At 42.4% G+C, this 27944-nt stretch overlaps 1 protein-coding gene across 8 annotated transcripts in view; it reads right to left on the bottom strand.

The window, feature by feature from the left end:
- NRAP (nebulin related anchoring protein) overlaps positions 1 to 27944 on the bottom strand; it is a 75096-nt gene that overhangs the window by 37059 nt on the left and 10093 nt on the right. For 2 of the 8 annotated variants that reach the window (XM_079900617.1, XM_079900622.1), the window contains exons 5-20: positions 27214 to 27318; positions 24210 to 24314; positions 22796 to 22903; positions 21969 to 22073; positions 21077 to 21184; positions 20692 to 20784; positions 17305 to 17412; positions 16221 to 16337; positions 11279 to 11386; positions 10140 to 10244; positions 5911 to 6009; positions 4551 to 4655; positions 3152 to 3259; positions 2809 to 2910; positions 994 to 1191; positions 284 to 388 (exon numbers count right to left, since the gene is read on the bottom strand). In XM_079900617.1, coding sequence (XP_079756743.1) covers positions 284 to 388; positions 994 to 1191; positions 2809 to 2910; positions 3152 to 3259; positions 4551 to 4655; positions 5911 to 6009; positions 10140 to 10244; positions 11279 to 11386; positions 16221 to 16337; positions 17305 to 17412; positions 20692 to 20784; positions 21077 to 21184; positions 21969 to 22073; positions 22796 to 22903; positions 24210 to 24314; positions 27214 to 27318 — 1779 coding nt within the window. Of the gene's footprint in view, positions 1 to 283; positions 389 to 993; positions 1192 to 2808; positions 2911 to 3151; positions 3260 to 4550; positions 4656 to 5910; positions 6010 to 10139; positions 10245 to 11278; positions 11387 to 16220; positions 16338 to 17304; positions 17413 to 20691; positions 20785 to 21076; positions 21185 to 21968; positions 22074 to 22795; positions 22904 to 24209; positions 24315 to 25643; positions 25890 to 27213; positions 27319 to 27944 lie in introns of those variants that run through there. The other 6 variants (XM_079900618.1, XM_079900619.1, XM_079900620.1 and 3 more) reach the window with 6 other exon arrangements.

Here is a 27944-nt window from a genome sequence, read left to right as displayed (position 1 = left end):
AAACGTGTTTCCTACGTGACTAACTGTATATCACAACCGTTCTGAAGGAGGCTTTGGATCCAACTCCTACTTTTAGTTGGCTTCTTACAAATGCCTCCCCGGGAAGCTTAAGGGTATGAAAGTTAGTTCAGGGTGTGCTATGCATGCAAAATGAAGACGTGCTCTTCTGAGTCTCACTCAAAATAAGCCTGGGGATGGGGGAGGAATCAGAGGGAAAGGTGGCTCTCTCGGTGGTGACTTGGGCTGAGAGAGACTAGAAGCTGGGGGCCTGGGCTCAGGTTACCTCGCTGACCAGCTGCCCAGCCTTCTTGGCCTGCTCCAAAGTGAGGCTGCCTTCCGTCAGCCACCCAACGCCTTTCATCCACGAGAGGTCGGCCTTGTACTGCAGCTGCAAGAGAAAAACCAAGCTCTAATCAGACACGTGGATGTGGATGGGGCAAAGTTAACGGGCGAGTTAGGAAAGCCCTCGATCCTGTATCTGTCTCTGTGGAAGAGCTGCTCTCCGCTCCGTTATAGTCCGGCAGAACTCTGCTTGGGGGTGAAGCCACTGGCTCACCTTGTAATCAGAAGAGGCTGTTCTACCTTAACTCTGAAACACCTCACTGCCTTACCAAAAAGAGGGATTTTCAGACTTTTTGCCTAAGGATCTTATCTGCCAACCTGCTACACTTCCCAGATGTACTTTTCAACATTTACCAGATTTACCATTTTCAACACTTGCTTCCTCTTTGCTCATCCCGTTACCGACACATCTTGACTTTCGCAATAGCTCTGAGCCCCAATCCTCCACCCTCTAGTCTCCACTGTCTTGACTCATTCTCTATCTCTACCTCCCCATCCATCCTCCCTGGGCCTGGCACATCTCCAGAAATTCTTCTTAGTCCTCTGAGTCACCTAATAGACTCATGCACAGGTTCTAAATCACTCTGAAATTGTCACTGTATCCAGTTGCAAGAGATGCGTGGGGAGAACTGGCAAAGGGCCAGGGCTCACCTCACTCTGCAGCCCATAGGCTTTCTTGGCCCAGCAAGTCTTCATATCTTCAGGCAGCACGGTGTATCCATGCAGTTTCTTCCTGTAGCCCCGGTCACTGGCCAGAGCTTGGGCCTTCTTAGCGTGCCTCATGTTGACCATGTCCATGGGCAGGTGAAAGTGGGTCTTACTCTTTTCGAAGCCTTTCTTGTATTCAACCTTGAACGCACCAAAACACGCTGTGTTACGTGAAGCCTGCCTTGGCAGGAGTGATGTGAAAACACCGGAAAGCAGGCCAGGTTTCCATGAGGAACTGGCACTCTGGACAATGGCACCTGTCTGTCCAAAGGATGTGACCCAAGTCTTGGCTCTGTAAGGTGGTGGCACCCGGAAACTGAGGTCTCACACTACTTTGTCTCTGGGAGGAATGCCTCCTAACTCTTTTTCCTCAGTTGCTCCAGGAAGAGAACGCTCTACCCCTGGTTTCTGTAGAAACTTTAAGAGGCAAAGTAACAAAGCTTGGGCTCCAGGGCCAGCCAAGCTTGAGTTCAGATCTGATCAGCCCTTTGTCAGCTAGATGACCTCTAGAAAGTCACATTACCTCTCTAATGGCTCATTTTCCTTGGAGGGCTATTGTGATAAGTAAACAAAAGAGTAGCTCAAACCCACTTAGTGCAGGGATGGCACAGAGCAAACACTTGATAAATGTTAGCAATGAGGATGGATGACGTGATGACGGTGGTGATGGTGTTTCTGGTGATATGGTGATAGTGACGGTGGTATGGTGATGGTGTGATGGTGAGGAGAGGTAGTACAGCAGAAGCAGCACGGTGCCAGTAAGTAAGAGTTCTAGGGTCTAATTCTCCACTCCTCCACCACTACCGCGGACTACTATATGACTTTGGGCAAGTCCATCCTTTTTGGCCCCATTTGCTCCAACTGCAAATGGGAAACACCAATTTGTTCTCTGTCTAAACTGAAGCCAAATGCTTCATGACTCTGCACATCATAGGGCTTGTTCTGTAGGCACGACCACAAGGGTGACCCAGATGCCAACACTCTTATTCTATTTCAAGCCCTGGGTCCTTCATGACTCATTAGGTAATTATATCTGACTGCATCATCAGAGCGGCATAAGCTGACCTCACAGCGTAGAGCAGGCCATCGTAAAGCAGAAAACCAATGCCCGTGCTTCCTTTCTGCCTGTTCGGCATTGACAACGAAGTCTTAATTAGAAACCAAGTCTGAGCTTCTGGCAGAACTTTCCTTCCCCAAAGGCTTCTGGTAAGTGACATTTACCAAGGTTAACCTCCAGCCATTACAGTTGTTTACAAGCAGTGTCATTCTGACTGGTTGGAGCCTGGATGCCCCAGTTGGTGGCTAAACATTTTGAATATCGTGTGTGTTCGGACGAGAGGATTCATCCAGGACATCACCTCAATAAACAGGATGCCTCCTGTCTAACTCTCCCAGTAGAATTAAGCTCCATTAGGGAGGAACCAGTTATGTGCTGTTTGTTCTTACGGCCCCAGTGTCTCACACCGTATCTCACGCAGAGTAGTTGTTTAGTAAACACCCGCAGAGTGAATAGATGTGGCCGATCGTCTTGTACCGTGAACAGTAGATGACGGTCCCCGACCACATGCTTCTCATCTACTTTAAAAGAACAGTATCCTTTGCCAAAATAAAGAAAGAGAAAACACTTCTCATGTAAGCCAGGAAAGAAATTATAAGTGGAAGTGGAAAAAATAACAGTCTCCAGTGAAGCAGGCTGGAGGAAAACTTTCAGAGCAGCACAACTCTAAGTGAAGCTTTGGGGGGTAGAAAAGCATTTACCTCACTGCTCATCTTGGCAACCTGCAGGGAGTGCAGAAGCCTCGTGTCTGTAGTTCCCAGGACTTTGCCTTTTGCTTTTTCATAATCTTCTTTGTATTTAATCTTGAGAGAAAGAGGAAAGTCGACTGTGAGAGAGAAACTTTGCCATCTAAGGGGCTGTGGTTTAACAAGTGCAAGGGGAACAAATCTAAAAAAACACCTCCCAGTCTTTCTCGAACCCAGTGGAAGATTAAAGTATAGCGATGTTTACAATGTTAACAGTCATTATTTTTTTCTGCGGGACCACTGACGTTTCACCGGAACAATTTCTTATGCATTTCTGAGTTAATGAGAGAAAACCTACGTTGCTAGCAAGCTCTCCGGAGGCTTTGGCGGCCAGCAGAGACATGGCATCCAGCTTCATCTCAAATCCCTTCCCCTTTGTCTTCTCCCAGCCTTCTTTGTACTTAACCTGACAAACAAGAACGCAGGTGAATGGGAGTCGCTATCCAGAGTCCTGCCAAAAGTTGAACAGATTTTTGTTTTTTCAATAACAAAGTCTTCTTCTGTTTACAGACCAGAATTTTGGCTGTTATCAAAGTGATAACATCAATTATTAACACGGTTGATTCCCTCACTATAGGGTCATGCGGGGCAGTGCTAATGGGAGGGGGCAAAGAGAAGACCCATGGGTTCATCCTAGCGCTGTTGTTTCCTGATCATGTGACCTTGGACAAATCACTTTACCTCTTTGGGCCTCAGTTTACCATTTGAAAAACCAATACTATATTATCTGTCTCAGGGTGGCTGTGAGAATAAATTGTATACACGAAAACAGATAACCTAAGCACGTAAGGTGCAACACGGATGTAAGTTATTATTATTGCCATGGTAGTGACACCTGACTCTCTCTATCCGATACCAAAGCCCAGGCCACCAACTGTGTCTCTGTAGTAAATGCCTCCAAGGGGTTATAACAACTGAATAATTCCATATGTAAAGTGCCTATCCCAATGCCCAGCACAGAATAAGCATATGGAAAAGGTTATTCCTTCTTATTTATTTTGTTTTATTGAAGTATAATTAATTTACGATGCTGTGCCAGTTTCAAGTGTACAGAAAAGTGATTTAGATGTGTATATGTGTGCGTGTGTGTGTGTGTGTGTGTGTATTCTTTTCCATTATGGGTTATTACAAGATATTGAGTACAGTTCCCTGTGCTATACAGTAGGCCCCTGCTGTTTGCCTATCCTATATATAGTCGTGTGTATATATGTTAATCCCAAACTCCTAATTGATCTCTCCCCATCCAAGGTTAGTTCCTTTTTACGTTCTCCTGCCCTACGAATCCCATCTAGAATGAGAAGCCTAATCACAGCCTAGTTGTGACTCCCGGAAGCATCTGGTGATTAAGATGGGTTTTCTTAAAACTTAAATTTTACCCACACAGCAAAGCACTAGCTAGAAGTCATCAGCATGATGATGATACTGATGATGAGGTGTGTGTGTGGGGGGGTGTCCCAGCACATATCATACATGTACATATACAGTGAGAATTCAATTGCTATGATCCATTGAGCCCCGTGAACTACCACATGCCATGAGACAGCAAAATTCAAAATTATAACCTGATGGGCGCCTCTGATGAACCTCTCCATGGACAGAATAGCCCCTGGTCCCTGTTTTGCTGGACCATCCTTGCATCTTCATTTCCACGTCTGTGCGTAACCCTCACCCCGATCTCACCGATGCTGCCTGCTTACCTCACTAAACAATTCGGCATTGGTTCTGGCCTTCACCAGCTGAGGTACATCCTGTGGCAATGTGTAATTCAACTTATTTTTCTCATAGTCAGCACGGTAATTCACCTGTTGGATTTAAAATAAACCTGCAGGGTAACTGCATGTTTTTTACATGGGCAGAAGGAGAACTTTGGAGAGAACACTCTCTTTTTCACTTTCTTTTTGTAGGCCTGTAGCCGAGAAGGAGTTTCCGGAAAAGGCCTTTTACAAGGAAGCCTGTAATTTTAGGAGTGTTTTAAATTAACAGATTGAAGACCAAATGAAAAGTCAGACAACTCAAAGGCATGCTCAAAGTTATAAGTTTGCAAAAGATTTCCCTGTGGCTACCTCACCCACTGTTCTCTGAAGCACTTGAGGGTATGAAACTTATTTTTTTAACTTGGGGCAGTTCTGAACCTCTTGCTATGTGCAGGGTAGATACTCAAAGAGTAATTATCTAATGCCTGCCCCCATTGGAAAAAAGTCATCTTAAATCACACACAAGAACAGCCAACCAGACATTATATGATTCTCAGTGGAAGAACACAGCATCATCTGAGAAGCAGTCTTGCCCCCAAATTAAACCTGAACCTGATCAAACCTATAGATCCAACCACTATGTTACAGGCATTTGGAGGCCAGAGGAATACATGAAGTCCACAATGGGATGCAGTCAGCAAAGCTCAGATGTGGGAAGTGTTATAGGACAAACAGTTCAAGTTCTTCAACAAACAACTTGCAAGAAAAGAAAAGTGATAAAGAGGAAAACTTCAAGATGAAAAGAGTCTTGAAGACATATCAACCAATCACAAAGTGTGGACCTTATTTGGAGCCTGATTCAGACAAACTGTAAAAAACAATTATAACCTTATGAGACAATTGGAATGCTGAATGCCACCTGGACGTTGGTGATGTTAAGAATTGTTGTTAGTTTTTTGGTGTGATATATTAAAATTGCATAAATACATTTTAAATTATTTTTATCTTTTAGAGAGTCATACTAAAATATGTATAGATTAAATTATACAATACTTAGGATTTTCTTCAAAATAATATGGCGGGGGGAAGTGGATGGGCATATAGAAGCAAGACTGGCCATGAGTTAATAGTAGTTGAGCTGAGTGATGGGTACCTGGTGATTCATTATGACATTCTTTCTACTTTTGAATGTATTTGAAATTTTGTATAATAAAACATTTAAATCAAAGAGAGTCATCTCATGGTTGTACTAGGACACATGTCACCATCAATGAAAGTCAAATCTTTGGGGAACCAGATATCCAGACCCTGCAAAGCAATTACAAGTCCCCCATATCCAGCTGGGCAGGGGCAGGTCACTTACATGACTCAGTTGCTGGGCGTTGATTTTGGCTTGAACAATCTGAGGGGTGTTGGTCACAGAGCTGTACTTCAGCTTGTCAATGCTTTGCCTGTAGTTGACCTGGGTAAGAAGAGGCAAAGAGACACAAGAAGTCATTTGTACTTTTCTCTAAGATTTACTTAGCTCCCTCCCGCTCAGCCCTACAGAGCCATGATTCTCAAATCAGCAGAGAAAGAATCAGATTCCATTTGGAGACCAAAAGACACTCCAAGCCAACAGACGGAAAAACAGTCCACTGAGGACTGAGTGACTTGAACAGGCAGCTCATAAAAGAGGTCAACTAAATGGCTGGTGAACGGAGGAAAATGTGTTCATCCACATCGTTAAATCAGAGAAAGGTGTTTTAAAACCTACAGGCTCCCGGCTAGGCCCTTTAGTCAACTAGGCTTTCGCTCTGTTTGCAGCAGTCAGATCACCATCAAACACCCCATGCATGGTCTTCATGACTCTGTTTAATTGTCCAAAGCCCAGGGCCTCTCCCAGTATCCCACACAGTGTGGCAGCTTCTTTAGGCCTAGCTTCTGCCTAAGACCTCCATACCCCTTCCCTGCATCCCCATTAGCTATTGCCAACTCTGTCCACACCTCCACCTACTGCCTCTGGCCATACTCCTCTGGCAGCTGGCTCTGCCCTCACAGGGGTAGCACTGCAGCCAGCACTGTACTTTCCTACCGTTTTCTCTCTGTCTAAACTAGACTCTGATGTCTTTGCCATTCTATCTGACTGCTGTCACCTCCCTGGGTGACAGCCCACCCCAGTGAGTCACAGACCACTAGCTGGATGGCACTAGGCTGGCACTAGTCAGTGTTTGGCCTCATTGTTGGGGAAGTAGCAAGGAGTGGTGGGGACTGGGGCGAAGGGCAGCAGCTACCACTCAGCTGTCGGAGATGGCAATCCTGCATCAAAGTGGGGTTCAGAGTAGACAGTCCAATTACTCCAAAGAAACCTGAAATCTATATTATTATGTAAATTCTTACACTTTTTAAATGCTGGAAAATGGGTTCAATACTATAAGAATGGGTTCAAAAATAGTTCAATATTTTAAAACCCAGTGACCCAAGTGAAACAGACCCAAGGACCAGTTGATACTGCATCTCTTCCTTGTATTCAGTCCATTCTTGCCCGTCCCAACATCAGCTAATAATAATTATGGCTAAAAAATAGCACTTACTATGTGCCTGGCACTATTTCAAGTGCTTTACACATATTGATGCATCTAATCTTCCCAACCACTCTGTGGGTGGGCACTGTTATTATCCCTACCTCACACCATGAAAACAGGCACAGAGACCTGAAGTGACTTGCTCAAGGTCACCCAGCTAGTGTCAGAGTTAGGTTTTAAATCCCAGCAGTTGGCCTCCCAAAGTGGCTCCCAGTCTACACACTATAAATGTGGTTTGCCAAAGCTGGTGTGCTTGGAACTGTTACTTGTTATCTTACAGATGGGCCGGGTGTTCCCTATAGCCAGAGCTAACTTTGTTTAGAGAGGGAAATGTATTCTGACTGACAAATTAGAAAAAAAAAAAAAGACTTACAAATTAGCTTCTAGAACAAGATCTAGGAAAAGCAGAGTGTTCCAGATACTGGGCCACAGAGTCTTTTGTTGGATTTGGAGAAAAAGGACAGCATTGCTTCAAGCTTTTTAGTTAATTATTCAAGGAGAAAAGTTTTTGCACATTCTGAGTTTTGGACATGGGGTATTTAAGAAAACTAGGAAATATGAAGTCATTTCAATGTTAATCATTAATGAGATTATACTACAGTAGCTTCCTAATGCATTAAGTTAGAGGGAAAATTATCATCTCATAATAGAGTCTATTAGAATTCAGAATTATGCACGATAAAATGTCACAAAACTGTATTTTTTAAACGGCACATTCCTTCCTGATAATGTTACATTAAGTATGTTGCAGAGTACAATTACTTTCCTCTGCAGGACATAATTAACACTCTGCATGATTAATTATATCTTTGCAACATCACGGATGCTTGGTCATTGCTTCAGTCTACTTTCTGAAAGGTCCCTTTGCTGAGGGTAGAGTCTCATTTTTAATGCTATTAGTGTTTATAAAACCCATCTGAAGGGAATGCTCTCTAATGAAGGACCTGTGCTTGTTTATTTAAATTCATAGCTACTTGACCACCTTTAAGACTACCAGATAGAAATAGAGACCACAAATCTTCTTGTAAATGGATTCCCCAAACTTCCTGAATACTAAAGTCCCTTCATTAAAGGTGGTAAATTCAAATTCACACAGGAGCTGGGAAAATAAAGGAGATGAAGGTGATCAAAGCAGCTGCCACTCCTTGCCAGGCAATGGCTACCATGCAGGAACTAGGACCACAGTCCCTATGTGAACTCTCACAATTTCTACAGATTGGTTCAAAACCAATTTTTTTTCAACACTGTGTGGCCAAACAAAATACCTCTGCAGCCTGGGTCTGGCTCATGGGTTGCCAGTGTGGAAACTACTTCTGGTTCCAATTAATATTTCTAATCCAGTCTAGTTTAATTCACCTCTCCGACTTCCCCAGGAGAGCTGACTATAGTCCAGGTGCCTGGTTTGATCCACTGTCTTATACAGACAAACGTAACAGCAAGTCATGTTATAGTGGGAATACAAAATTGTAGAGCGCTCTGTTTTGTTTGCGCTATGAAGCATTTTTTCTAGAATTCTACTGTGAAAATTGGCATTCAAATTTTACAAGATGCACTTGATCCCTCCAGTTTCCCAGGTAATGTACGCAGCCAAAAGAGAAACTTGGCTTTGGTAGCCGAGTTTAACCTTGAATTTCATTAAGGTGAAATGAATAAGTCAACTTGAGCAAACTTTCTGGGAAAAGGAAAAGCAAAATGTAGGCCTTTTATATTCTTCTACTTCCCATCCCCTGCTTTATCACACGTTTGATAAGCCCCTTTCATCCATCAAATTATCATTTGCCAATGACTGGCCTTCTTTGTCCTGTAAACTGTTAGACGCTGGAGATGCCCAGCTGAACCTGACACTGCTCCTACTCTGAGCAAAAGGGAAAGATGCAGAGACTGATCTACCAATGGCAAAGCCCAAGTCAACTGCTGAAGCTGTGCTGATCCCAAAGGAATGTCAAGGAAAGTAGCCCTGAGCATCCAATTAACATGTCGAACGATACATTAAATTATTGATTGATGGGAGATAACTTTCACTGACAACCATGATACCAACTCAGTTCTAAACCACCTTATGTACTTTTAAAATAGTAGATAACATTTACCTTTTTCTTTGTACATTTCTGTATTATCTAAATTTTCTGTAATAAACATGTAGTAAAATTCTTATAATTAGAAAACAACAAATGTAATTAATTATACATATTTCATTGGAGACAAGCCAAACTATAAATAAATAAAATCACTGCTGTAATAAATTAGTGGTACATATTATTCCACCCATACTTCCCGAGCACTCCTGGGGAAAAAACTTCAGTCAATGTTACCATTTCCTCTCAACTTATAGCTATTTCAGTTTACTCCCTTTGGTCCTTAAACATACCACACTCCAAAACGTTAAAAAAAAAAATCATCATTGTTAGGGAATAATTACTTTCATGTGTCCAGCAGCACACACAGTCCCCAGACTCTAAGAGGTGAAATGGAACCTTAGGATTTTCAAGATGAAACCAGAGTTGTCCCCGCCTTATGTTGGAAATCTAAGAGTTTCCAAACGTGTATATATGGACTTCCTATCAGAAAAGAGTTCCCCTTTCTCAGTCCCTTCCATCTCCTCTGAACTGTTGTATCTTGTTTCTTTCCATCTTGCTGCCTAAGAATCACTCCACTGGGACTTCCCTGGTGGCTCGGATTCCCTAGGAATCCGTCTGCAATGAAGGCGACACAGATTCGATCCCTGGTCCTGGAAGATCCCACAGGCCGCGGAGCAACTAAGCCTGTGCGCCACAACTACTGAGCCTGTGCTCTAGAGCCCGCGAGCCACAACTTCTGAAGCCCGAACGCCTAGAGCCCGTGCTCCGCAACAAGAGAAGCCACAGCAATGAGAAGCCTGCTCACCACAAGGAAGAGTAGACCCCGCTCACTGCAACTAGAGAAAGCCCATGCACAGCAACGAAGACCCAAAGCAGCCAAAAAAAAGAATCACTCTACTGGAGGGAAGTGACAGGAATAAAGCAGAAAGGACTATTGGAAAAGGACATACATCTTTCAAGGGAAGCAGTTTCATTGTTGTCTGATAGGAAGGAGTAAGGGTGGCTGGGTAGTTGTAGTCGACAGCATTATGTTTGTAATTGGCCTTGTAGGCAATCTGAAACACAAAGAAAAAAACAAGAAAAGAGAAATTAGTCCCCTCTCTCTTTTGACCTTGTTTGAATGTCATAAAAGCATCTTTTAAAAATAACCAGAAACAAAATTAATTCAGTTTCATCACCTCGAAGGAAAATTAAATTATGTTCACACTTCTGTTTTTAATTAATTTGAATTCTTCTTCTTAATTAATCTAAAATTAGTTAATGTCATCTGTAGTACATTTATTTTATCTTTCTTATTAATCATGGAACCCCTTGTAGTTTTTTGTTAAAAAGAAGCATTTGCAGACAAGTATGTAACAAAAGAGCTTCTTGGCTAACCCCCAGAAAATCAATGAAAAGTCAAGAGTCTTCAGAGTATTTAAAAAAATTTTTAAAGGTCAAATTTGACATTCTCAAGTAAAGGAAATTTGACGTCTGTATGTTTTAATAACGAAATCAGTTCCTTCTCAGTGTCCCTTACCTCCAAGATTTACAATTTGGCATTTGCAAACCTGTAAACTGAATTGACAAAGCCAAAGAGAGATTAACAGATCACATGCTGTTGGGAAAAGAGGGTCCTGATCTATTTTGTTATGCCAGTATCTTGAGCAGTGCCTGGATACAGGAAGTTTTCAATGAACACTAAGATTGAATGAATGAATGAACCAACCAACCAATTCTAAATAAATCGCAATGCTTTGGAAATCTGAAGCATTTCACATGAGAATTATGCTCATCCATTTCTCTTTATCTCTCAGAAACTGAAGTTTTTCTCACACTGGATCAATCACGATAGATCTAAGTACTCTTCAAAGCAGAGAAAGTTGCGTTTAATAAATTGAAGCTTTTAAAATTTTTCAAAGATTTTTTTACCTCGCCTTGGTTGCACTGATTAACATTTACAAACTCTTTTGGGTCAATCTTTACACAACAAAACACTGATTTTTTTAAAAAGGAGGTTGAAAAAGAATTGGCTGAATTCCTTGTGCCCCCACCACTCTCCACACCAACAGACTCCCAGGACCTGCAGGCCCTTCACAACAGGACTCACGTTGCTTGCCAGGCTTCCAACTTTCAGAGCGTGGAGCATCCGTCTGTCCATCCCAACTCCTTCATAGTGGCCTCTCATGTGGTTCTGGTAGTTTTCTTTATATTTATTCTACATGGGAACACAGAACCTTCAACAAAAGCATTCTCTCCCCAACTCGTTGAAGGTAAACTACTCATCTGAATGCACTAATCCAAAACATAAATGATTAAATAGAACCTATTTAAGTATTCAGTGTGTCTCTGAATTAAAAATAAGACAAGCTTAAAAAAAAATAACTTAAAATTCAAGAAGTTGGAGTGAGACAAGCACACAAGAAAACATAAGATCTGATGCACCCAGACGGCACAAAACGGACCTGATTTTTTTTTTTTTTAGCATTTTCAGTTGTAAATATACCAGATTTTTCCAATGTGAAAACCCATTGCACAGATGTGGAGCTTTCCAAGGACAAGCACTGATCGTACAGGGGCTGCATGCAAGCCCCATGCTGGGGGCTAGTACACATCACTGCATGCTATTACCTCCAGTTCTAAGTATATGAGGAATAAAACCCCAGCTTTGCCAAAATCTGTGACGTATACATGACACATTGGTCACTACCGCAACCATGTGACATAACGATGTTATGTCCCAAGTGCAGCTTACCAAACAAAGAACAAAACAGGAGGACAAGAAGTCATAAATAAGAAAAGGTGGGTAGCTTCTAATGAATCACCTCCCCTGGGAGGCCATGGAGTTTCCAGGCACTGAGAGTAGTCCAACAGAATACTATTACTCTGCATCAGACACAGTTCTACTCATCTCTGGCGCTCTATGAGGAGGAAGGAATTATTATCATTCCCATTTTACAGAGGGCAAAATGGCTCCAAGAACTTAACGTGCCCGAAGTCGGTCACTTGGCTAATTGTGGAGCCAGGTCCGTCAGCTCCAAAGCTGGTGCTCTTAACCATGACATTTATGCAGAAGACATTCCTTACTGAGCCTCACGAAGTCCCAAGTGATTTTAAATTCTACTGTTATATGCAGCTAAGCAGAAGTAAAATCTAATAAGAACCTGCAGTATAAAAAAACAAACAAAAAAACCAACTAATACTAAACTTTCTTTGGGTTATTTGTATGGAAATATGTTAATATAAATGTTTCAGACATTACATGAAATTTCTAAAAAACTTATATGTTCTGGTATAATGTTATAAGTCATAATTCTAGTTATTACTTTAAAATGTATATCTCAGAAATAACTAAATTTCCTTGTCAATTGCATTATTACGAACTTTCATCAAATCTTTAACCGTGGTCATTTTTAAGTCTTTTGCCATTTACAGACAGTTCTGGGTGTACTCTGATGTTTTCACAAAAATGTTCCTATAAAAGGGTTTCATCTTCAAGGAATTCATGGAAAAGACTCTGACAAGTACAGGTTTCTGGTAACTGACTATACTGCTGAACTGAATGAGTAAGCATTTTCAGAACTCTAATGGAAAACTGATGAATTCATAAAAGTGCTAACAAAAGATCAAGATGAAAAAAAATTAATTACATGGGACTGAGTGAACTAATGAGGATGATTATAATTTTTGTGACTTTCTGTTTGAATTAAAAAAAAAATCTCACAAGGACTCAGAGGAAAAAATATACAAATCAATTTCCACTGCAAAGTAAAGGAGCTGTTGCAGTGGAGGATCCCTGGACTGAACGTCAATATCATGACATAGTATGAGCGTGTTTCGTGTTTGGTAATTGCAATCATTGTTGCTTTTGTTGTGGTCATCCATTTACAATGCTTGGTATCAGTTTATTTATCTCTTGTAAAAATAAAATACAATGTGTGTGTGTGAGTTGTGAAAAAAATTGGAATTAGTAAAAATGAGGGCAACAACAACAACAAAAAAGAAGTAAAATCATATAAACTAGTCCTTGATGTTCTCAAGGATACATCCCCAGACTTTGAGAATTTCCAAATCTGCAAATGCCACTCCAGCATATATCTGCTCACCTGTAAGATGGGGAACTAACACCTGGCTCCCTAGGTGACTGTGCAGGTTAACTGAGATCTTGTACTAATTTAAGAAGCACAAAGTCAAGTTGAGAGGGGATGTTGCATGCTCAGCCAGGCTCCCTCACCAGCATTCACCAGTAGGAGCCAGATACTACTATACACGAAGGATGCAAGAGGACAAGTACAGCCCTGAGGGCTCAAGGTCAAGTGCATGCCAGGGGATTTAACACTCCATGGACCAGCCCCAGCAGGCAATCTCTATCAAAACTCATAGTATTTGTGCCTAAGACGCCATGCTTCTCCAAGACACCCAGATACATTCACGTAGACTGCCTCTTAGGAGACCTAGAAATTAAGGTCGTTAAAAAAAAAGCCCAAACAGACGTGTAGGCATTAAAACCTCAAATCACTGGTGAATTTTGAGATCTTGCTCACATTCCTGAATTGAGGTGTTTCACGGTAGTTGATACTACGACCTTTACTACTTTCCAGATCCTTCTTATACTCCACCTTGGAAACCAAAACACCAGATGCACAAGAGAACCAAACCCGAAGTCACTCTTGAAAATGTCACCAGGACTCGACTTGGGATATTTTTAGAAAACTTTCAACCCAGGATTTTAAAATACCAGGCATAGGATACTGTAGGTTAACAATATGTGTTTTCCTTTCAAATAGTGATAAGTAAATAATCAGTTTGGTTCTGAATATTAAAAATATACAGCCCCTTTCAAGAGTAAATACTTTAAGATTTCATATAGTTCAAAAAAAATGGCAAAATGGTTTTAGATATCCAGACAGTGGATACTCTTGCGGACAGGTATCTGGACTTCTGGTCATGTCCTGTTTCTTGATCTGGGTGCTAATTACACAGATGTGTCCACATGTGGAAATTCTTCCTGTTGTACACTTATGATATATGCACTTCTCTGTATGTATACTTAAGTAGAATTTAACCAAAAAAGTTACTTTACAAAAGAGTGTAATAAATGAGACCACTCATAGATGCAAAGTGTCTTCTAATTTTAAATGGCTAGTTGAGCTCCCTGGGTAGCTAGATATAAGATGTGAGGCCACAGTTACTAAATAGACTCCAAGTCATCCCAGGTAGCTGGAGAAGGCAGCTGAAGGGTGGTTCCCATTAATAGAGGCCTGGCTGGTTTGTCTTACTAGATAAACATAAGAGCAAAAGGAAATGGAAGGTTCCCTTGTGACCGCTTACCAAAGGAAATGCAACTTGTTATCATATCTTATAAAACATTTGGTGGGAATATGACTTTTAAAGTATGCAAGATGCGGGCTTCCCTGGTGGCGCGGTGGTTGAGAGTCCGACTGCCGATGCAGGGGACACAGGTTTGTGCCCCGGTCCGGGAAGATCCCACGTGCCGCAGAGCGGCTGGGCCCGTGAGCCATGGCCGCTGAGCCTGCGCATCCGGAGCCTGTGCTCCGCAACGGGAGAGGCCACAACAGTGAGAGGCCCGCGTACCACACAAAAAAATAAATAAATAAATTAAGTATGCAAGATGCATTGTAATGCTTACAATATGATGTAAAATTTAAAAAGTACACAAAACTGTATATACGTTGAATTCTAATTCTACAAATGTATGTTTTTATATTCATATATTAGTTTATGATATATTCACATAGAAAGAGGTCAAAATGGTAGCAATGTTATTCCTGGGTAGAACTACATTATCAGCGGTCTGGTTCTAGTTCTGTCCCTAAAAGTCTATCTGAACCAGAACAAGACACTTTACTTTTCCAAGCCTATGACAAAGCGAGGGCCTAGAGATTGCAAAGATCCCATCTAGATCTAATGGCCTCTGAGTCAAAAGCAAGGTTCAGCAAACTTTTTCTGTAAATGACCAGACAGATAATATTTGCCCCTTCGCGGAACATCCCATCTTTATATCAACTCTTGTAGCTTGAAAGCAGCCATAGATAATATGATGTGTTTCAATAAAACTTTATTTATAAAAACAGGCTGTGGGCTGGATTTGGCACTCAGGCCATAGTTTGCTGACCTCTGGCCTACAGCATCAGAATCATGTGGAATATTTGTTTAAAATGCAGGTTCCAAGGGCTCGGCACCCATCTACTACTTCAAAGTATCTGAGGTTGCTGACGAGGCCCAGGAAATGTCACCCTTGTGATTCTGAGCAATTAGAGCACCACAGGTTAAGGAACACTTTGGGGTAAAAGACTGACTCTTAGGGGTTAGAGAAGAAAAATGTTTTAGGAAATTTGCATATCCTTTTCTGAGTTTCAGATAACTTGCTAGGTGAGTCCTATGAATAGCCTGCCAAGAGGCTGACAACTCAAATGCCTGCAGGGTCCCGACAGGCAATGCAAACAGAGAAGCTGCTATGAAGAAACTCCAGGACTTAAAAAGGATGTGGGGAGCTAGAGGGGAGATTTCCTTGCCAAACAGTCTTAGCAATTATAAAAATCGTAACCACTGGGTAGGCCAAACAAAACACAGTCTCTGGCAGCCAGGTCAGCCTCTAAGGCGAGGGGAATTCACATGGTACACACAACTTCTCAGAAACCTGACTACAATAATGAGAGAATGAAGGAGGTTCCACGTTCAAAACGCTCCCATCTTTGATTTCCGCTCTATAAGAATGACATATTGTTATAAAGCTTGTCTCCTCCAGTATTCTGGCAACTAGAAATGTATTGCTGGGAACTTGGGAATATTTATAGCCCTGTGAGAATTCTGGGAAGAAACTTTTGAATCATCAGAGAAGGATTTAATTAGTTTGATCCTAGGCTCTCTTGTGAATTGCTTTTTACGGACTATTCGTTCTTTGGGAACTGGTAACTCATGTGTAGTTTATGTGGTGTTACATGGAACTTTTCATTCTGGGGTCGCCCCTTCACTGTCTGTCGGAGATAAAGAAGGTGACAGCACACAGGTGAAAATGTCCCCGTACGTACCTCACTCACAAGCTTGTTCACGCTCTGAGCTCGCTTAAGAACCAGGTTGTCTTGGGCTGGGAGGGAATGATAGTGTGCAGCGCCCTTCATCTTATTGAAGTCCTGCCTGTATTTTATCTGAAAGAAGCACACAGAGCATCTGCAGTTGTGGTTTTCATGCTCCGTGAGAGAAGTTACTCTACGCTTACTTCACATTTAATGTCAACATTTATTTAATAGAATTTTCTGGAGGAAAAAATAATCACATGGGTTTTTCCTCCACTGAAGTCCATAAACCACTTAGCCCCTTTTATATTAACATTTTACTGCCCCCTTTCACATTTTTTACACTTTACATTCTAATTCTGCATGGAGAAAGGTCTCAAAATGATCATACCTAAAGGTATAATCCAAAACCCATTCTGCCCTTGGTTTTAACAATCATTTCTCATCCAGCCTCCAGTGATGAATGTGTCCTTTACTTCCCCTCTCAGGGCAAAGTGCACTCTTCTAAGGAAATGGGTAATAACTGAATAGTAACAAAGTAAAGGAGAAGGGCAAAGGGGGTATGAAATGAATGCCGGGCTTCTGATTATAGACCAAGTTCAAGTTGGTGTAAGATCTGCAGTGTGCTTGTCACTTTACCAAGTTTAATTATAGCTTCTCTTTCAAGGACTGCCAACTGGCTAACATTCTGCAAATAAAAATCATTTTATCAACTGGGTTACACCGAGTTTGATAATCATACGATTTATTTTAATCAGCTATTCCTCTGAAGTGCTCAATTTCTAAGATGGGTTATTTTGCAAAGACTCTCCTAACCCCAGCTTATCTAGCTGGACCGGTATGTGCACTTGCTTCAGCTGACTTCAAGTAAGTTGTGTGGCTTGTCCATGTCAATCTCCTTTGAAGCAGATAAATGTGACCTAACAGCATGAGCTAAAAATGCAGATGTCAGGAATTTGGATAGGAATTGAGGGCTAACATTCTGCTTTGACTCAGCCCTGATAAATTTAACTGTACATAGGTTTCAGTAAGCACAGCCTTCAAAGTCTCATTTCTCCTTCTTCTGTGGCTCTGTGGGTCACCCCAATGTGGCACTTACATCACTAGCGAGTTCGTTGGCTTTCTTGGCATTCTGATAAGCCGGGGTGATCATGGCCGGGAAGCTGCCCTTTCCTCTGCGCTCGCCATACTCTTCTGAGTAATCCTGCTGGGTCAATCAAAGAGTTTAATCAGTAATGCTCCCCTCCTGGAATGGGTGGGGGATTAGCAATGATCTCTCCTACAGCCTGTTCCCATGGAGGCCCGTCCACCTTGGAAATTCCTGTGATCACCCCTAAGAGCAGTAGCACGTGGTCGTTAAGGTGGTAGACACTAGAGGTAGACCCAGCACACAGTCAGCACTAAATAAATGGTAACTGTTATTATTAGCATCATCATTTCCATCAGACAAATCAAGATACTCTGTGAGTCTCCTAGGCGCATGTATTTTGGAGTATTCATTTCTTAAATGACACCCGGAAAGCCCTTCTGTCTTCCAGTAGTCTCGAATGCCACCGTTCTCAGGCCCCTTAGCAGATCTATGCAAAGACACCTTGATATTCCACATACCGTCTCCCGCAGTGATGGATTCATTTCATTTACCAAGAAAGATATATTATGTAACTATTTGAATTTTTGTAATTTGGCTGAAAAGACTTCACACTGCAATAAGATGATCTCAGCTGGGACCAAATGTATATTTCAGACTAAGTATTAACAATCTGAGTCTTAATTTCTTCCTTCCTCCTCCTCCCATCACCCAGGCTCTCCCACAAAGGAGAACCTTCTCTCTCACGGGACTGTCATCACGTTACTGGTGTAAAACTTCCCCAGCAACCAGAGGTACTTCAAGACTCCGTCAGATGCTACCTTCTGTCCAGGGAACTCCTCCCTCACTCCCAGCCCCACCCCAGGCAGAATCAGCTGCTTCCTCATCTGTGTTCCCACAAATCTGGAACAGCCCTTAGTGTGCCCCCTTGGGCTCATGACTGCATCTCTCTCCGGCCTCCTCCAAAGCAGGGGCCTTCCCTGCTCCAGCATCACGGTTCAGAGTCCAGCACACATACTCTCTTAAATGAAATAGTTGGGTCAAATTAGAATGTCCAGGCTTCCTTTTCATCCAATAATGACAACTGTTTAGCCTGGGTGCTCCTTTATGCTTGGCTGCCAGAATGTTCTGGGCCAAACGTAGTAAGTGAAAAAAATAATAACAACAAAGACCCTCAAATTCTTTGGTAACCTCCTTTTGCCCATTCTGCTTTACGGTTTGGAGTTGGCTTGTAGCTTCATTTTAACTTCTGTGCTTATATGAATATATATTGTGTATGTAAATCTTTTTGAGACCCTTAGTCCTATTGGGGAGTTGACAGGTTATAAATAATAGATTACATGGTATAGTCCATTAACGTAAAAAACTACTCATTAAAAAGAAAAATGGGGACTTCCCTGGTGTCACAGTGGTTAAGAATCCGCCTGTCAATGCAGGGGACATGGGTTCGAGCCCTGGACTGGGAGGATCCCACATGCCGTGCATCAACTAAGCCCGTGCGCCACAACTACTGACGCCTGCGCGCGTACAGCCCATGCTCCGCAACAAGAGAAGCCACCACAACGAGAAGCCCGCGCACCGCAACGAAGGGTAGCCCCCGCTCCCCGCAACTAGAGAAAGCCCGCGCGCAGCAGCAAAGACCCAACGCAGCCAAAAATAAATAAGTAAAATAAATTTATTAAAAAAAAAAGAAGAATGAATTGTTGGTCTTTTAGGCACTACAGATATTTATAGTGTATCTGAGTGTCCGCCTGCTTCTCTATCACTCCCTCCTACTCGCTCCCTGGTGAGTCACAGTAAATCACAGTGAAATGCCACAGGATGCGGAGTCCTCTCGCCTGACAGCTGCTGGCAGTGCTATCGAATGACACCCACTTTGATCCTTGTATTTGTTATTATCATGATTGGAAACTTCAATCAAAATGTCCTAATAATCAAGGTTCCACTATGATACTATGAAGTTACATTTCATCACTGTGTAGAGACAGGTCTAGATACACACATGAAATTATATGCATGTGTTACAACTAGTGGCAGATAGGATAGTCCAAATTTAGAACAAAATACTTTTTGCTAACTATGGAAGCCAAATATTTTTTAAACTGACTTTTAAAAGTTGTCCTGAGCATTCTAAACAACATATTTACAACATGAAAGGAATAAAAACGTATTTTCATTGAGTTTTAAGCACTGAGAGACCATTTAACTGACGTATCATGAAATTTAATAAAATGGCCTTTTAAATTCCAAACCAAACATTTTTGCTCAGATAGACATTTGCAAAAGGGTCAAAACCTATCTTCACATGCGTTTTAAGTTTCACATGAATATATCCCCAATATAAGCAACTTGGCTTTCTGAGGAAGAGAAATAAGTTATTTGTTTCCTTTTATAAATTATGTATATTGAATGTCACATAGGTTGTAAAGTCTACCCAGTGCCAAAAAATTTAAACAACTGTCAAATTAAGAAAGAAATATCACCCAAGCCCACTGAATGCACCCTTCCGGTCACACGCTTGGTCTTCCAACATTGTTTACTTACAACCATGAAAAAATAATGTTCCCTTTTTCCCTTACAACACCTGTCTAGTACCAGAAAATCAGAGGGACGTGCAAATAAAATTAGCTGCAATTGTCACTCAACCTTTTTACATCCTGCCAAGATGTAGCTCATTTAAGAAGTGAGATTGAGGGCTTCCCTGGTGGCGCGGTGGTTGAGAGTCCGCCTGCCGATGCAGGGGACACGGGTTCATTCCCCAGTCCGGGAAGAACCCCTATGTCGTGGAGCGGCTGGGCCCGTGGGCCATGGCCGCTGAGCCTGTGCTCTGTAACGGGAGAGGCTACAGCAGTGAGAGGCCCGCGTACCGCAAAAAAAAAAAAAAAAAAGAAGTGAAATTGAGAAAAAGGGTTACTTTCTCTGGCATATTGCTTTATTTAGCAACCTAGACAAGAAATTCATTTTCTAAGAAAATGAATGCTGCTACTTACTCAGTGAAGTGCTCAATATTTTTCAAGACATGCATTTTGATCTCTTTTGTGCCTATGCAGTGACAGGCTAAACACACCCAGTCGTAGTCCTTGGGACTTTTCTTCAATGAATAGGTGAGGATGCTTTATTCCTGGCAAGCCCACCATTTTGATATAGGTCCTTTATTTTTAAAAAAGGAAAGAAAAAGTGCTTAGAATCTGTTTTCCTAAGCGAGTCAAGTTGAGCCCTGTGTAATTGTTTGTTTGCTACTTTCAGGCTTGGAAATTCCACCTTCCATAAATAGGGCAAAGAAAAATCACAGCCCAACCCCTGATTAAATGGTCATAGGTTGTGTCACAGGCTAGAGGGCTGCCAAACTGAGAAATGACCATCGAAAAGGGTCTCGCAGGATGTCATTTTATCACATACCTGGCCATACTGGTCCACATATTCCTTTGTCAATGTGCCCTCAGCTCCAGCCACTCCCTTCGTTTCTCCTTGATATTGTTGATGGTACCTCACCTATTTGAAGGGGAAGGATAAATTTAGCCTCTTACGCACAGGGGTCAGAACAGTAAAAATGAATGTCTTGTGGAATGTTCTTTTTCTGCTTGGATCTAGGGAATGTGTCTTAGACATAAAAGTACCTGATCATTGTCTTGGTAAAACTGATTGAAAACTATGTAGGAAAGCGACTTCCTGTATCCACGGTGCAAAAAAAAACGGAGACAAGGAGACAGGAAGTTGGACTCGCCAGACCCAGGTAAATTTCTGCTTCCTTCCCTCCCATGCAAACATTGTCCTGGACACTTACATCACTTGCAAGCTCATTGGCTCTTCTGGCTATCTGATAAGCAGGCGTGGTCATAGCAGGAAAACTGCCTTTCCCTCTCTGTTGTTTATAGTCCTCTGTGTATCTCACCTGGAAAAGGAAAACAAATTTTGAATCACGTGCCACCATCCCACCATCTCCCAGGCAATCTGACTGAGAAGCCCTGCTCAGGGCTCCCATAGCGCCCTGCACATCTCCCGTCCCAGCTCTTACGCAATGTAGTTGGCTTAGAGCTTGATGGACCCTGTGTATCTCATTTACCATTTTATTCCCAATACCCAGCTCGCTGCCTGATACATGGAGATGCTCAATGTAGAATTCGACACATACTTGTGAGCACCTGCTGTGTACCAGGGGGTGAGGCCAGGCAGCGCAAGAAGGCTTCTGCCCTCAAGGAGCCGCCAGTCGAGTCTGGGAGATGAAAGGCTTCTCAACCCAAGTCAAGTGGAAGCCACTTGTTAAGCTGAACCTGGATTCAAGTGGGAAGTGCTTAAACTTCCCACTCAGAGCAATACTAAGTTTCCAGTCTTAGTACGCCGTGGAGCAACTGGGCTATGAAAAGGCAAAGGGAAGAAATTCTTCGGAAGTGATCTTCTACAATTTGCAGTGACAAGGAGAGACTTCTTTAAGATTAATCAGATATTCCTGGTTTGTTACTAATACCGTGTAAACTTTTCTCTCTAAGGAAAAGTTTTTGCAAGGTCTGTGCTGGCTGCCGAATCTGACCCGACCATCCTTGACCTTAGCAAGTTCTTCCTGGCCCCCGCACAGGATTGAGATGCCGCCTGCATTCTCCCTGCCTCTTCCTCCACGTAAGGAAAGAATGGGGAACCTTAAACGAGAATCACTGCATCTGGCCTCCATCATTTCTTACATCACTTTGAAGCTGTCCCGCCGCCTTGGCCCGGAGAAGCTCAGGGGTATCCACCACTGTGCTGAACCTGGAGATGTGTTCGTCATGCCCTCTCTTGTACTCCACCTGGTGAGGGGACAGCACAGAGTCAAGGTCGCACCCAACAGCCTTTGTAGGACCTCTCCTTGCAGCTGTCCTGAAGCTACACCATCGGGCAACACTCAACGCAAACATATGGCAAGTCTTTCAGTCTTTCTCGTTTGTTCTATGGGCTCCTCTCCAAAAAGCATCAATGCTCATGTGTTAAGTCCAAGAGAGTGCCAGGAACTTCTAAACGTTAACAAATATTCATTCATCTCCATAACAATCACATAAGGCAAGACTATGATTTTCCCCATTTGACTAAAGAGCAGCTGAGGAACAGAAAGGTTAAGTAATTGGCTCATGGTCCCACAGGTACTAAGTGAGAAAGCCAGGGTTCAAATCCCAACATTCCAGCTCTAAAATCTGAGCTCTTAACCAGCAAGTTGTGCTACTCTTCAGGAGGTTCCACCATCCACTTAATAAAAATCAGTGTCCTTAATGCTAACGCCACCACAAGAAATTATTTGGTCCAGTCTTGTGGTGAGCTACATGGTCTTCTCTCCATGTGATAGATGTGGCCCAACAAGGCACAGAGAGTGAATGATAGGGAAAAGATAAGAACATAGTTTTCTCCATAATATCACACTAAGGGTACCTACTGCCCCAAAGCACCCTCCTTTTGGATTTTATCTGAATCAATCCCAGGGGTTCACTAATGACAAACATCAGCGTAATCAATGGTGAATAAGCACTAAGACACTCACTTGGCTGGCCAGCTGGTTGGCTATCTTGGCCCTTTGATGAGCAGGTGTGATCATGGCTGGAAAGCTGCCCTTGCCCCGCTGTTCCTCAGGGTCTTCTGTGTACTCCTGCTGGTCAGACCAAGGTCAGCATGAGAACCAATATGAAATCCAATGAGAACGAATAAAACTGCAATAGCAAGCATCATCAGAACCAATGCAATTGGATGTATAAGATACTTGGAAAATATTTCAGTCACCTGGAATAAATTTGAAAATGTTATTCACTTGGTGATTTAAATAACACCTTCAAGGCTGAAGAAAGCATATTTCCCAGGTCAAAGGGTTTCTCCTTCAATGTTTATATTAAACTATGTGGAACCTGGCACAACCCGAGGGATGCCCTTTAACTCAAAGACTTGTATGATAATGCAGCAATTATTATGCAGAAGACTTTCTGGTACTAGAGACAGTTCTACAGCACTGGGAGTGAAACGTCTGCTCTTTTCTGCTCCTAACTTTTGAGTATCTCTGATGGTCTGTTTTCCACCTTAGCAATTGTGTTTCTGTTGTCTTCTTTCCATTTGCTAAAGAAAAGTTACTAAAGACTAGCAATATTTTCCAGAGTGGTTTCTTCAAAGGGCAGGTGCCCTGGGTGTATGGAGAGGACTAGAGGGTACTGTGCGCACATCACTAAGGATTTCCATAACCTGGGCTAAAATTGCCTTTTCTACGATGCAAACCTACTAAGATCTCTCTTATGGTGCTACAGGTCAGAAACCTAAAACAGGGCATCAGGGCTGATTCCTTTTGGAGGCTCTTGTGGAGAATCCATTTCTTTGCCTTTTCCAGCTTCTGGAGGCTGCCCGCATTCCTTGGCTTATGGCCCCAAACACTTCTGACCTCTGCTTCTGTTGTCACATCATCTTTTCTCTGACTCTGACCCTCCTGCCTCCCTCCTTATAAGGACTCTTGTTACATTTGGTCCACCCTAATAATCCAGGATAATCTTCCTATCCTTACCTTAATTAGGAGTTTGGGTTTAGCAGATATATATAGTAATATATAAAATAGATAAACAACAAGGTCCTACAGTATAGCACAGGGAACTATATTCAGTATCTTGTAATAAATTATAATGGAAAAGAATCTGAAAAAAAATATATATATACATAGAAACGTATGTATAACTGAATCACTTTGCTGTACGTCAGAAACTAACACAACATTGTAAATCAACTATCCTTCAATAAAAAAGAAAAATCCTTACCATAATCATATCTGTAACATCCCTTTGGCCACGCAAAGTAGCATATACGCAGGTTCCAGGGATTAGGACATGGGAATCTTTCGGGGAGGGCCAGTATTCTGTCTACCACAATCTTAAAATAAAGGAATATTCAAACTAATTGCTAAAGTAACTTTCCAGGGCCCTTACCTCACCCAGTGACTTCTGAGCCTTAGCCATCCTTACGACTTCAGCGTCTGGCAGAGCTCCTGCGCACCAAGCATTCCCTTCCCCATATCCAGTCCAATAGGCTCTCTATAGAGGAAAAACACAAATGTATACAAACACACACCCCACACATTTGCCTGGTAAGATCCCCCTACCTACTCCACCCTCCCGGCAACATACATACATTGACATGCATTGTCAATATAAGATAGAAAAAGTAGACATTCTCTAAAAACTATAAACTCCTCTTGCGTTATGGTAGGTCTCACCTAACCAGAATGTTCATTTTTTTTCAAACTAGAAAATAACCTAATATCCTAAATAACCAAGCTTTCTGAGATTCACTTATATCATAGAAGAGGTCCAAATGTAACTTAACATTTCTTTGCTCATTATTGCACCAAGATGGGCGGCGGGGAGCTGCTGTGGACAGGCTACCTAAGACTAATCAGCACTATCCAGCCAAGCTTCAGAAACCTGCTGCCTGTTGCGTGCCAAGCATTAGATTAGGCAGTTAACACTGGGAAAAGAAAATCAAAAAAGGAAGAAGAAGAAATCACAGTTTCTCTTTTAAGATACTTGTGACCTATCTATGGAGATAAAACTAACACATGGGGGCTTCCCTGGTGGCGCAGTGGTTGAGAGTCCGCCTGCCGATGCAGGGGACACGGGTTCGTGCCCCGGTCCGGGAAGATCCTACATGCCACGGAGCGGCTGGGCCCGTGAGCCATGGCCGCTGAGCCTGTGCGTCCGGAGCCTGTGCTCCGCAACGGGAGAGGCCACAACAGTGAGAGGCCCACGTGCCGCAAAAAAACCAAAAAAACACCAAAAAAACCCTAACATATGAAACAATGAGCTATTAGAGAACATTTTTGTGATTAAACGTACTGTATTGAAGATAAAACATAGTGAGAGTTTTGAAAAAGCAATCTGTATATGATGGCCCCTGTTTTGGACAGGAATTTGAGCTGGTCCTCCAGGGCTAAGGTCAGTTAACAGATGATGCAAAGGGAAAAAGAAAAACATCTACTCTAGGAGGTCAGTTCCATGAAGGCAGGGACTTTTATCTGTTTTGTGCACTGATGTATTCCAGTAGCCTGGAACTATGCCTGGCATATAATACTCAGTACATATATGTTGAATAAATTCTCGGAGTGGGGACTGCCATGAATAAAAGCATGAAGGCAGTGATAGGCTTCATGTGAAAGACCATGAGGAGGTGGGTTTGATTGGAATTGGGAGTCAGGATGAGGAAACAAGTGGGCTGGAGGTGGGGCAAGTTGCACAGACCATCTTTTGGCCATCTGGAAAGACAGATAATTCACATGTGAAAATATGCTCAACTACACTCCCAATCGGGGAAGTTTAAATTCAAACAACCAAATACAGGTTGTTAAAACTTTTATCTGGTAATACCAAGTGTTGGTGAGTCTGTGGGAAACGGGTATTCTCATACTCTGCCTGTGGGAATACAAAATGTACAGCCATTTTTTTTTTTTTTTTCTGTACGCGGGCCTCTCACTGTTGTGGCCCCTCCCATTGCGGAGCACAGGCTCCAGACGCGCAGGCTCAGCGGCCATGACTCATGCGCCCAGCCGCTCCGCGGCATGTGGGATCCTCCCGGACCGGGGCACGAACCCGCGTCCCCTGCATCGGCAGGCGGACTCTCAACCACTGCGCCACCAGGGAAGACCTGTACAGCCATTTTAATGTACAGACAGAAATTTGACAGTTTGTCTACTAAAATTAAAAAGGCACAGACTCTTGATCTAGCAACCTCATTTTCCATGATCTCTTCTAGAGAAACTCTCACTGTGTCCAAAAGAGGTCTTGCACAAAGGTGTTCACTGCAAATTCATAACAGAAAAAAAATGGGAATAACCCTGCCCATCAATAAGAAAGCATGATACATCCTCTCTTAATGATTGCACCCATGATCTACCCACCTACAACAGCTTAAAAGGTTGCTGACATACAAACATCTCCAGGGTATTTGTTGAGTGAAAAATGCAAGTTGTAAAACAATGCGTATTGTTTCATGGAAAAACAAAATTATACATTTCAATAGAAACATACATCTATAATTTTCCATAAGAAATACTAGCTGACATTTGTTGTGCCAACCAGTGTTCTAAGATCCTTACGTTTATATACTCTTTTAATTTTTACAATAGTCCTGTGAATCAGGAACTCTTTGAAATTCACTTAAAAATTGAACTTAAAGAAAGCCAAAGAAAAGAATGGTTAAATAACTCATTAAAGGTCCTTCAATCAGTGGCAGTAGTCATATATAAATATAAGTAACTAAAAAATAAATTATATAGATATTAATTTGTAAATGAGGAGAGAGAGTCTGGAAGGATACCCACAAGGCTGACAACAATGGGTACCTCTACAGAAGGAACTGGGATTGGAGATAGTGGACAAAGGGTTAGCTTTGCACTGTTTGGACTGTTTTATGTGGATCATTAAAAACAAATGGTTGGGGAATTTTGAAATGATGAGGCTGTCAATAGAGAATGACCACAAATTCTCAGGTGATGGGAAGAGTAAACCAGAGACAAGCAGGAAGATGTGTGTGACCAATGTCATACGACAGGCTGGAGAGGGGCAAACCCAGGAGAGGGAAGGTGCTCACAAAGGTCCAGGCAGGAGATGATGGGGCTCAGAGCTGGGACGGTGAAATGGGAGGGAAGGGGTGGAGCTGAGTGAAGGGTCAGAAGAAGAAAGGGCAGCCCTGGCTTCCAGCCTGGTGGCTGATCCCAGTGACAGAAACACAGTGGTTGGAAGGGAGAAGTCAGTGAGCTTGGACTGGAGCAGATCTGGCTGAGGTGATGCTGGGTCTTCTGCAGACAGCTGGAATTACAAACTGGATAAAAGAAAGTGTAACCAATGCCCTCTAGAAGTAATACCGATAATACATTTCATTTGCATAGTGTGTCATTCTTTTCTCTGTTTCCAAACCCATTTATAACTCTTCCTTCACCTCATCCACCAATGGTTGCCTGTTAGGTGCAGCCGCCCCATCCTTGGATTTCATGTCCCAGTGAAAAAACGATTTAAACCGTTTGCCATCGTCTTGGTCATCGATCTGCACAATGAAGATATTATCAGTAATGTTTCCATCAGAAAAGAGAAAGGAAACAAATAATATACAGCTAAACTGGGGCGGGGATCCTAAGTCGCAACTGCAAAGCATCTTAACTGCACTACAAGCCACAGCTGTCAATGTCACCACAGCTTCATCTGTACCACCAGCCAAAGGGCACACAGAAAGCACCTGCTGTGTGCAAAGCTCTATTTAGCAGTGCAATTAAAGAAGGCAACATCTCTATGAGCTAATCACACAACACCAAGTGTTCAGCTTAGAAAACACTAGACATTCGAGCAGTTGTTCTTAACTTTAGCCTGTGCAACACCCAGGGAACTTGTTAAATACTGGCTCCCCAAATTCATGTAGCTGTTCTCCTCTGCTTTATAATTTCACCTTTCACATCTTGATCTATAACACACCTTGAGTTGATTTTTATGTATGAGGTAGATATCAAGGTTCATTTTTTTCGACGCAAGTGTCCAATCACTCCAGTACCATTTATTTAAAGATCATTCTTGCTACATTGAAATGCAGTGGTGCCTTTGTTGTAACTCAAGTGACCACATATGTGCAGCTCTATTTCTGGATGTTGTATTGTTTTCTACTGGTCTGTCTGTCTATTC

The sequence above is a fragment of the Stenella coeruleoalba genome (assembly GCF_951394435.1).
Source record: "Stenella coeruleoalba genome assembly, chromosome: 16".
Classification (NCBI taxonomy): Eukaryota; Metazoa; Chordata; class Mammalia; order Artiodactyla; family Delphinidae; genus Stenella; species Stenella coeruleoalba.
This window is presented reverse-complemented; position numbering and strand designations above follow the sequence as displayed.